Source organism: Rissa tridactyla, chromosome 4 (genome assembly GCF_028500815.1).
Source record: "Rissa tridactyla isolate bRisTri1 chromosome 4, bRisTri1.patW.cur.20221130, whole genome shotgun sequence".
Classification (NCBI taxonomy): Eukaryota; Metazoa; Chordata; class Aves; order Charadriiformes; family Laridae; genus Rissa; species Rissa tridactyla.
The window spans coordinates 69,739,297-69,750,123 of NC_071469.1; the positions used below are offsets into that span (position 1 = coordinate 69,739,297).

Genomic DNA, 10,827 nt, shown 5'->3' on the forward strand with positions numbered 1-10,827 from the left:
CCCACGGTGGCATCACCCTGGCTTCCCACCATCCTGCACCCCAGGGTGGCATCACTCTGGTCCCCAGCTGTCCTGTCCCCCGGGTGGCATCACCTTGGTTCCCACCATCCCACACCCCAGGGTGGCATCACCCCAGCTCCCTGCTGTCCTGTCCCCTTGGTGGCACCACCGTGGTTCTCATCATCCCGTACCCAGGGTGGCATCACCCCGGCTCCACACTGTCCTGCACCCCAAGGTGGCATCACCCCAGCTCCCCACTGTCCTGCGCCCCAGGTGGCATCACCTTGGTTTTCACCACCCTGCACCCCAGGGTGGCATCACTCTGGCTACCCACTGTCCTGTCCTCTCTGTGGCATCACCTTGGTTCCCACCCTCCTGCATCCCAGGGTGGTATCACCCCAGCTCCCCACTGTCCTGCACCCCTAGGGACATGGCCCTGCAGCGCCTCATCGTCCCAAAAAAACAATGGCACATCACCTGGGCTGCCTCATGCTGGAAGGTCATGGCACCATGTCACCTCACTGTTCCCCGCCCTGGGGACATGACACCTTGTCTCCCTGCCATGCCAGGGCCTGCAGGGTCGGCATCCCCCCGGGGTCTCCTTGTGTCACCCATGCTGTGCCCTGTGGCACCCAGCCCCTCCACCCGCCCCTCCATCCATGGTGGTTCAGCACACTGACCCGCCTGTGCCCCCCACTTGCTTGGGGGGGGACACAAGCGGGGACAACCCTGTGCCCCATGAGCCGTCCCGCAGTGGGGCTCCGGGGCGCTGACGCAGCGACCACGGGCCTCAGCAAAACTCAAACCCTCACTTAAACCTCGTCAGCCCTCATTAGAGGCTGGAGCTCAGCACCAGCAGGCGTGGGCTGAGCAGCAGGGAGCCGGCTGTCCCTGAGGGTTGTGGCTTGTGGATTCTCTGGTGGCTAATAAAGGGTTCAGCTCACACTGCAATCTGCTTTCACACAATTGCATGGGCTTATTTTGCTTCTTTTTGCAAAAACACTGGGGACATCATAACTTTTAAGCCTTCTTCCCTTTTTTAAGGCAACTCAAATTGCCCTGCAGGTTCAAAGTATTTATGCGGAAGGAGCAAGGGAAACACGAAAGCGGCGCAGCACGGACTCGCAGCGGGTTGTGTAAGCCTTGCTTTGAGAGGAAACCGGGCTTAAAACCCCACGAGCTCCTGCAGCGGGGACACAGGGCGGTTTGCCACGGGGTCCCACCGGCTGTGAAGGGGACACCCGGGACACCACACAGGAGCTAAAAAGCGTAATAAAATATTTATCCCGCTGCAGCAGCTGGGGTAGCTGCGCTGCCCGAGTGCACCGGCTTGGCGTGTCACTGCCGGCTGCCACGGTGCCAGCACCAGGGACATGGGACATGGCAGAGCAGGTCCCCCAGTGCCAAGCAAAGCCCCGTCCAGGGACAGGGCCATGTCCCTGTAATGACGGAGACGAGGAAAGGTGACTTTAAAGGGAAGGGGGCCTTAGCGAGAGGCTTTGCTGGACAGATGTTACAGCCACGGCTTTGTGCCGGGGAGGGCTTTTTGTTTGGGTTTTTAACATTTGCCATTTTTCTCTGCCGCTTTCTTCTGTTCTGACACTTGCTGAGGGTTTTTCTTTCTTTTCTTTCTCTCTCTCTCTCTCTTTCCGCCTTTGCCGTTTCAGCCCTGGTTCAAACACTTTTTCACCGCGCATTATGCCGAAGTCGAAACCATCTGGTGCTTTGTTTTGTTGCGAGCCCAGCGAGTGCCAGGACCTTTATCCCTCCTCACCCTCCTCCTCGCCGCTGCCTTGCTAATCCAAGCGACAGCCCCCAAAAAATCTCCGCCGTCACCCAACAAAGCCACCCTGGCGTGTGTTTGCATGCGTGCAGGCAGACGGGCGACGGGGACAGGCAGCACGCCGGGTGTCCCCGTGTCCCCAGCCAGCCCAGGGGGGACGCACAGACCCCCGTCAGTGCCAGGCTGTACCACCGCCATGCCAATTCCTGACTCATTTTTAGGACCGGCTGTTAGCACAGGCATCCTGATTTTATTTTTTCCCCCCTTTTTTCCTCCCCCCGCAGGAGGAAAACATATTTCTAGGAGCCGCGGAGCCCCGCCAGACAGGGAGCCTGTCAGCCTATTTTCGGAGCCCCCTTCCACAAGCAGCTGTGTTTTGAGGCCGGCATTTGCAGCGAGCGCCTTGAGAGCCACCTCAGGGGAAAGAAACCTTTGCTCGCCCCACACCGTCACGTGCGACACACGCCACACGAAAAAAAATAATAAATAAGGGGCATGTGGGAAAAAAAAAAATCCGTGACGGCTGGACGTGAGCTGCCTCCCCCGGCCCGGACGGACCCAGAGCCACGGGGGCTGGCACGGAGCCACCCGAAAAAGGGGGTCAGCAGCCGCGGGCGCCTGCGCAGGAGGTGGGTGACCCCTCTGCGAGGCCATGGGTGCCCCCACCCTGAAGAAACACCCTCCCGGCCCGGCTCTCGCTGCCCCGTCACGCTTTCCTTCCCATTTTCCCCGCACAATGGGGTGCTTTGTTCTGCCAGGGCGAGGGAAGGTCCGGCCACGGCCCTGGGAGCCCGCGGAGGGGGGGAGCCAAGAGCTGCTCCTGCCCTCCAGGGGTCCCTTCCCACCTCGCTGTGCTGGGTGAGACACCCTTCGCCCCAGCCTCCTGCCGGGCCAGGGGACAGCAAAAAAAAAAAAAAAAAAAAAAAAAAATTCCAAAAAAATTAGCAAAACAGACTATGAAACCGTCAGCAAAAAAATAAACAAAGGGGGCATTTAGGAAAAGACGCGGTAGGAAAAACCAGCTGGAAGCCTCCCCGCCTCCCAGCCGGTGCGGGGAGAAGTTTGGAAGGAAATAAGCCCAAAGTTCGATTATTTTTTTTTTTAATTAATTATTTTTTTTGCATAAAACAATGGCGGTGCCGTGCCTCCTCTGGCTGTGGCTCATTGCTGCCATCGCACGTCCAGCCCCCGCTACACAAGTTGCATTTCTGCCGTGGCTGCTTGGGCCTGATCCTGCGCACCGCCCCGGCCGCTGTGCCTGTCCCCATCCGCTCCGGATCTTCCCCCCCAGCCCAGGAAAGCCTCAGGTTTGCTGGGCCAGCTCCTTATTGCGAGAAGCACTTGCAGGGCGGCTCCAGCCCGGTGTCACACCTCGATGTCATCGCCTCTGCCATAACTCCGTGCCCGATCCCCTCTGGCTCTCGCTGCCTAATAAAGTCCCCACAGGCAGCGCCAGCCACGTCCTGCCCATCCCTGCCAGCAGCGAAGTCCTGGGAGTGATTTCTCCCATCATCTTCGTGGCAATGCACTGCTGTGGGCCCCGGCACCCACTGGAAAGGGGGAAAAATTGGGGGTGGAAGGAAAAAGCCCTTGCGTGTAAAACCAGCTGGACCTGCCGGTCGCTTCTGCCGCCCTCCTGCCCCCATGGCACGGGAAAAGCAGCTTGCAGGTGGCTTGTGCCGCCTTATTGCATCGTCTGCTGACAGGGAACGCGCACCCGCCTGTCCACGGCCCCGGTGGCCCCGGTTTGACCGGATCTGTTTGGCTTTGGATTTGCATTTGGGGCTTGGAGCAGAACGTGTCCACATAAACCTCACCGGTTCCCGTAGCCGCGCAGGAGCACCCTGCCAAGCCCCAGGGTTTGGTGGCCAGTCGCCCACCGTGGGTGCTGGAGGGGCTTGGGGCCACGGGCCCAGCTCCTGCCACCTCTCAGCAGCTTGTCCCACCATCCCGTCCCACCTTGGATCTTGGTTAAAATCGCAGGAGCAGCCTGGTGTGGGCTGCAAACTCCAGAAAAGCCGCACAGATCCTGCTTTTGAGGGGAAGTGACATGGGAGCAGCTTGGAACGCCAGCGTGGGCTGGGAAATCCTCTGCAGAAAGGGTGCACTCCCACCTCTCCCGTCCTGTATTTAAGGAATCCCGCTCGGTTGCAGGCCCCGTTGGCAGGCACGGCGAGGCGGGCGATGGCCCAGCCACGTGTGCCGGTGTCCGGGCAGCGCATCCCCCAAGTTCTGTGGGGAATGGCGGGGAAACTGGGAATATTTCTTTCCTGCTGGGAAGTTTCAGCCCGTAAAGTTCCGGCTGAGTCACCCTGACTGAGCCGCGGGCGGGAGTCGCAGCTTAGAGGGGAACCGGCAGCAGGTTTCCACCCTTCCAGCTGAAGCCAGGAGATGCCAGCTTTGGTGTTAAACCTTTATTTTTTATTAATTTGGTGTTTTTTTTTTTTTTTTAACCTGGAAGCTTTCCCTGGGCGCTCCTGGCTGATTTTCCCGCCGGGTCACCCTGCTGCGGCCCCCAAAGCCTGGCCTCGGGGGACAGGGGGCGCAGTCCCTGGGGGTCCCCGAGACCCCGGGGTTCCCCTGGGACCCCGGGGGTCCCCGAGTCTGCGGGGAGGGCGCGCCGGCCCCGCCCCCGAGGCCCAAAGGGGAGGCGGGGGCGTGGCTTGGTGGGTCGAGGGGGCGTGGCCTGAGGCAGGAGGGCGGCAGCGATAGGCGGGCTGTGCTTTGGAGTGGGCGTAGCCTGCGGACGCGGGGCGTGGTCTGGCCGGGAGGGGCGTGTCCTGGCTGTGACGGGGCGTGTTCTGTCGGCGCGGGCGCGGCGGCGGCGGCGGCGGCGGCGCGGGCAGTCTGCGGACGCGATGAGGCGTCGCGGCGAGCGGGGCGGCGGCGGCGACAGCGGCCCGGCGGAGGGCAAGGCCGGCGGGGCACGGCGGGAGCGGTGAGTAGCCGCCGCGGGGGAGGGCAGCACGGGCTGCCGGGCCGGCCTGGGGGCGCTGCCGGGCGCCCGGCTGCCGCTCGGGGCCGCACAGCGCCGCGCCGCGTTCTCCCGGATCGTGTCCTCGTCCCCCGGCGGTGTTTCTCCGCGTGTTCCTTACCGCAGCCACGCTCTGTCCCTCCCTCCTGTGACCACGTGCCACCGCTGTGCCGTAGGTCTGTCCCCGTGCCGTGGCCGTGCTGCTCTGCCGAGGCTGTCATCCCGTGCTCCGGCCGTGCCCCTATGTCCCCACGCCGTGGCTTTGTCACCTTGCTGGGGCCATGACCCCATGTGTGCCAGCCTGCCACAGCCGTCATGCTGTACCACGGCTACGTCCCCATGTCACCCTGCGATGACCATGATCCTGTGCTGTGACCGCGTCCCCATGTCACCCTGCCATGACCATGATTCTGTACCATCACCACGTCCCCATGTCACCCTGCCATGGCCGTGATTCTGTATTATGGCCATTTCCCTCCCCCCCCCGTTATGATTCCATGCGGTGGCTGTGTCCCCGTGTCACCTTGGTGCTATGCGGCGGCCTGTTGCCGTGCCAGCCATCAGAGGTGCCCCTCGGTGGGCATGTCCCCCCGCCCTGGTCCGGACCCATCAGTTCTCACCTGCAGCAGGTATTGTGCAAGAGTGGGTGTGAACCCTCGCCCCTGCACTTGAATATTAGGTGTAGACCACGAGCAGCACCTACTAATTAACTGCAGCGCCTGTGAGGGCATTGCTGGCCCGTTGCTGCCGCCGTACAGCGGGACTGCTCGGCCCAAAGTCTCGGCGGGGCGACTGGAGTTTGAGGAACTCCGTCATAGCTCATACCTTCCAGGAAGGGTGCCTGTGCCCGGGGGAGACCATGCCACCTTGCCCTGACACCCCCTTTCTCACCATCTTGCAGCACTCCCCGGGGCAGGCAGTAGACTTAATCCGCTTCTGCATTAGTGATGGTGACCCCAGGCATGCGCTGGCAGGGAGCGAGCCGTGCTTGGACGCCTGTCAGAAGCCTCTGCCCTAAATCCCCTGCTGCCAGGACTGGTTTCCCCATTGCCCAGCACCGTCAGCCCACAAGAGACGTTGCTGCCGAGCAGTCTGCAGCTCTTGGCGTTCCCTTTCCCTCTCAGAGGCTGGGGCTCACTGCAGAGGGCAAGGGCTGGGGTGACTGGGTGCGTCCCCCAGCCCTTCGGGACAGGATGCTGTTGGAGGTGGTCTCACTTCCCGCCCTTTGCTGGTGGCACTGGGGGACATCAGCCTGGGGACTGGTTTCTCCCATGGCGCTGCAGGCTCTCTGAACCCCTTTTCCAACTTTCCTCCTTGTCCCTGGGGAATTGCAGAGGCTCTCGGTGCCGGGCTTGGGGACACTGCTGTGACTGTGTCCCACCAGCCACAGCTCAGGGTGTTGCCGTGGAGTATCGGTTGCTCCTTATTGCCAGTTTGTCTTGCAGCTCCCGCTCTGGCACGTGCCCTGCCCTTCCTGCCTACCTGCGTCCTGTGGGAGGCTGCGGGGACCGGATCGTGGCCTTTCATGACGCCGTGTCATGGTGGGGCTGCTCTGACACCTTGGCTCCATCCCCAAAAGCCAAACACAGCGTGGGGAACCAGTTCCTGGTCCCAGGGACACACACACGGCAGCTCCAGGGAAAAGCTGCTGTATCCAACCATTACAGCTGGGGTTGGGAACGGGGACTTGGCTTTGCTGTGCCCCAAAACCCTTGGGGCGGGAGGGGACGTGCTAAGGGGGTGTCTGCCTTGCAGGGGCCGGCTGGCCTGGTGCCCCCGGCTGCGCACCCTCCTCCTGGACCTGCTCCTCATCTACATCTCCGTGCCCTTCCTCATCCGCCTCTTCCCCGTCCTGCTCACCAAATTCGTCTTCCTGAACTTCCGTGAGTGTCCTGGGGGGTGTCCCAACAAGGAGACACCGCCCCCCCCCCACCCCAGGATTCAGCAGGCAAGGGACTGTGGGGGGTGTCCCCAAAGCGTGTGTTGGACGCACCCAGCGCCTGGGTGGCACCAGGAGAGCACTCATCCAACCTCCCCCTTTGCCATGGGCTTGCAGAGGAGGCACAGAGGGACCTTTTTCTGTTGTTGCCTTGTGTTTTGCAAGCTGTAATAACACAGTGCCGCCGACCCTGTTTACTGCCTGAAATTGCAACACATCTGGGCACGCACAGCATCAATGGGGCTAGAAATGGGGTGGGAGGAGGTGGCAGAGGGCTGTGCTCGCCTACCCGCTCCCCGAGCTGGCCGTAGCGCGGCCCTTGGCTTCCAGACAAATTATTTCCAAAAAAATAATTGGAAAAACGTGCAAGAGCAGCAGGGTATGTGGGTTCATGGGGTGCCTGTGTGATGGCTGACATTTCTCCGTCAGTGGCTTTCCCCTTCTTCGTGGACCTTCGGCGGCCGGAGCTGCTGCTGAACAACACCATCAGCCTGTACCTCCCCACCGAGCCGGGCGTCACAGTCGGCATCTGGTGAGCGGGACAACCCCGGCATCCCGGGTGGGCACAGCCTGGCTAAACTGGGTGAATTCCGCCCCCCGCGGGTAACCCCACTCTGACCCCCCCACCCCCCTAGGCACACGGTGCCGGGCAGCAGAGGGGCCGAGGCGCAGGGCAAGGACCAGCGCTGGTATGAGGAGGCTCTTGGTGACGCTCACCCCGTGATCATCTACCTGCACGGCAACGGGGGGACCAGGCGAGTACCCGTGAGAACGTGTGTGCCCTCTCCCAGGGGAGGATGCGGGGGGGGGAGGGCTGCGGCTGCTCCATCACAGCAGCTCTGCGTGGGCTGAGAACTAGCAAACTCAGCGCAGCAGCAAGCAGGGTGCTGGGGGAACCAGGGCTGCTGCGGCGGTTTCCCACCCCACGGGTGGAGGAAAAATCCCTTTGAGTTAAAGGGAAATGTCAAAACCCACCCACCCCAGGGCATCCAGCTCTCCCCTCCCGGGAAAAGGTGACCCTGTCCCTCGCCTGGGCCGGCACTGGAGGGGAGGGTTCCTTGAGGGCCCTTCCCGAGCTCTAACTTCATTTTCCCCATCAGGGCTGCGAGCCACCGCGTCCAGTTCTTGAAGGTAAGCCGTCCCCTGTGGTGACCTGCTGGGGATAAGGCTCACGCTGGCTCCGGGGACCCAAGAGGGATTCCCCCGGGCAGAGCGAAGCCGGCCACGCTGGGAGGTGTTGGGGGTCTCCCCCCACATCCCAGGACATAAAGCGGTGCCGCTCCTCTGACAGACGATGGGGGCTGCTGACTTCCACATCCTAGCGCTCGACTACAGAGGTAAAGTCACCTCCTGCCTCTCGCTGAGTGACCCTCCCCTGGGGCTGTCCTACCCCCGGGGGTCATGACACCGAGCCGTGTCCCCCACAGGCTATGGGGACTCCAGCGGGCACCCCACGGAGAGCGGCTTCACCACGGACGTCCTGGCGCTCTACGACTGGGCCAAAGCGCGGAGCGGGAACAGCAGCATCCTCTTCTGGGGACACTCCTTGGGGACAGGGTAGGCGCGGGGCCGGGTGACGAGGGTGGGTGACACTGACACCGAAGCCCACAGCCTGTCCCCGGTTTGTGACACTGCTGCCACACCGGTGCCACCGGGGGATGGACCAAGGAGTTGGACCGGCTCCTTGGGGGAGGCACCTGCAAAACAAAACCCAGCAGGGAAGGGGGGGTGAGGGTGCTGTGCACCCCACTGGGGCATCGTGGCCGCTCCCCCTCGTTGTCACCTCTCTTCTCACAGGATTGCCACGAACACGGCAAGGAAACTGCAGGAGGAGCGAGGTAAGGGTTGGCCACAACGCGGTGTGTGTCCCCCCGGCCCCCAGGGCTCTGAACATCTCGGGACAGATTTCGGGGGGGGCCGCAGAAGAGCTGGGGAGCCCCCTCACTCTCTGCTCAAGCATCGGGCTTGGCCCCCACGGCGGGGACGAGTGGCCGTCCCCATTCTCCGTCATGGGCATCCTGGCCTCATGGCTACTGCCTGGGACGGGAGCGTGGCAGCAGCCCGGGGAGGGGGACGGTCCCGTCCGCCCCCCCGCCCCGAGCCTGCTCCCACCCGGCTCTGCCCTCAGGGGTCCAGGTTGATGCTGTCGTCCTGGAGTCGCCCTACACCAACATCCGCGAGGCGGCCGCCCACATCCCCATCACCACGGTGAGCCCAGGGGCTCCGTACACAGGGTCCCCCCTGTGTCCCCCGCAGCGGTGGCAGCCCTGGCGTCCCAGGGCTCCCCATCCCCCGGCAGGGGAAAAGTGCATCAATCAAAGCCACAACTTGAGCAACCTCCCCCTCAACTCTCGCCCTGGCAGATCTACCGCCAGTTCCCGGGTTTCGGCTACTTCATCCTGGACTCATTAGCCCTGGGCGACATGTTCTTCGCCAGCGACGAGAAGTGAGTGGCCGGAGGGAAGGGGCGCAGCCGGCCCCGCGGGGCTGATGCTGGGACCAGTGCTGGGACCCCCTGGCCCAGGAGGAAGGGAGGGGGAGGGGGTTTGGACACATCCCACCACGCAGCCCCTGCCCTGGTATCTGTGTTTGCCCAAACTTACTCATGCTTTGAGTGGCTTTTTATTTGCGTAATTTCACCATCAACATTACTATTGAGCAAAGCCCACAAGCCAACATCCGATTTTTTTTTTTTTTTTTTGAGCCCTCCAAGTCCCCCCCACCCCCGCCCCGCATTGCTGCATACACACGCTGTGGGGGCTGGGTCCTTCTCCCCTCCCTCTTTGTGGGTCCCTTTGCTAAAAACCGCCTGGTTCACGGGTGCTGTTGAAGCCTGAGCACCCTGGGGTGGGTGTTTATTAGGGTGCTCGGAGCTGAACTGCCCTTAGCTACTGCTGGGCAGTGCCTGGGAGGGGTCAGGGTTGCTGCGGGGGGGTGGGTTTAGCAGCACTGAGGGAGGCTCCTGTGGGTCCGTGGGCTCTACGGTGACTCCTGGGTGCTGCGCTTGCTGCCTGCAGTGTGAAGGTGCTGGCCTGCCCCCTCCTCATCCTGCACGCCGAAGATGATGCCGTGCTGCCTCCGCACCTGGGTCGCAAGGTGGGGACCACCATCACACTCCGTGGGGGCTTTAATGGGGGCGGGCGCTGGTTTAGCCTGTTTTCAGGGGGGCTGAAGTGGCTGGAGAGGGGGTGGCTGGCCCCAGGGTGCCAGGAGGGGTTTTGGGGTCCCCTGCGCGTGCCCCTAACAGTGCTCCCACCCCACGGCAGCTCTTTGAAACCGCACGCAACGCCTACAAGGACAAAACCAAGGTGAAGTTCATTACCTTTCCCGAAAAGCTGGGCCTGGGCCACGACTACATCTCGTTTAACCCGGAGCTGCCCGTCCTGGTCAAGTAAGTGCTGCAGAAACAGGAGAGGCACGAAAGGAGCCTTGGCCTCTTCTTCCCTGGCTGCATCCTCCCCTGCTGCAACCATGCAGGTCCCTTCCCTTCCCTGCAGCAGTTGCTGGCATCAATTTTTGAGCTCCAGTCACTCCGCGCTGCCCTGCGCCTGCCCTCGTCCCAGGGGTCATGGGGAGGTGGCCCCGGGGACAGCCCCGGCTTCCTCCTTGCCCTGGGTGCAGAGAGGCAGCTTCACTCCGTACCCAGCTCCGACCCGCGCCCAGGGGTGGGAAATCAGGCTCTGGAGCAGCACAGGGTGGTCAGTGATACAGCGTGAGATTTATTGCATCTTGTCGCAGAGACTTCTTGAAGATGAAGTGATGGCGGCTGCTGCCTGTAGCAAGCACGAGCGCTCCCTCCTCCCACCCCCCGGGAACCCCCTCCTTGCACTGAATTTACTGCTGTACGTAATAAAAACTACTGAGAAACTTTCTAATTCGCCCCCCTCCTGCTGAGGATGCTGCCGGTTACTGTGGGAGGGGGCAGGGGAGAGATGCTGCTGCCAGCTGGGTGCCGCTCCTGCCAGGAGCAGCGTAGGGGGCAGTGATGGGGTACACGGGCCTGATTGCAAACACCCCTTAACTCTACCCCCCCCCCCCCAAAACACTGATGCCTTGGGGCTGGCGAGAGCTGCACCCCCCCCAAGTCCTGCTTCAGCGTCGCCCACCAGGGCTCAGAGAGCTGGGGCCAGC

The 10,827-nt window shown here is 62.5% G+C and overlaps 1 protein-coding gene across 1 annotated transcript; it reads left to right on the forward strand.

Moving 5' to 3' along the window:
- The first annotated feature begins 4,607 nt into the window (after window positions 1-4,607).
- ABHD12B (abhydrolase domain containing 12B) lies at window positions 4,608-10,590 on the forward strand. Its single transcript, XM_054200966.1, has 13 exons — window positions 4,608-4,721; window positions 6,513-6,640; window positions 7,126-7,228; window positions 7,332-7,451; window positions 7,797-7,827; window positions 7,988-8,033; window positions 8,124-8,253; window positions 8,494-8,534; window positions 8,825-8,904; window positions 9,060-9,142; window positions 9,714-9,792; window positions 9,963-10,087; window positions 10,435-10,590. Exons 1-13 carry the CDS (start codon window positions 4,642-4,644, stop codon window positions 10,454-10,456), a joined length of 1,068 nt encoding a protein of 355 aa, XP_054056941.1. The 5' UTR covers window positions 4,608-4,641; the 3' UTR covers window positions 10,457-10,590.
- The last annotated feature ends 237 nt before the right edge of the window (window positions 10,591-10,827 follow it).

Coding starts and splice junctions, on each gene's coding strand:
- ABHD12B (XM_054200966.1), top strand. CDS start 4,642: ATGAGGCGTCGCGGCGAGCGGGGCGGCGGCGGCGACAGCGGCCCGGCG. Junction 8,034..8,123: donor CCTAGCGCTCGACTACAGAG/GTAAAGTCACCT, acceptor TGTCCCCCACAG/GCTATGGGGACTCCAGCGGG. Junction 9,143..9,713: donor TTCTTCGCCAGCGACGAGAA/GTGAGTGGCCGG, acceptor TGCTGCCTGCAG/TGTGAAGGTGCTGGCCTGCC.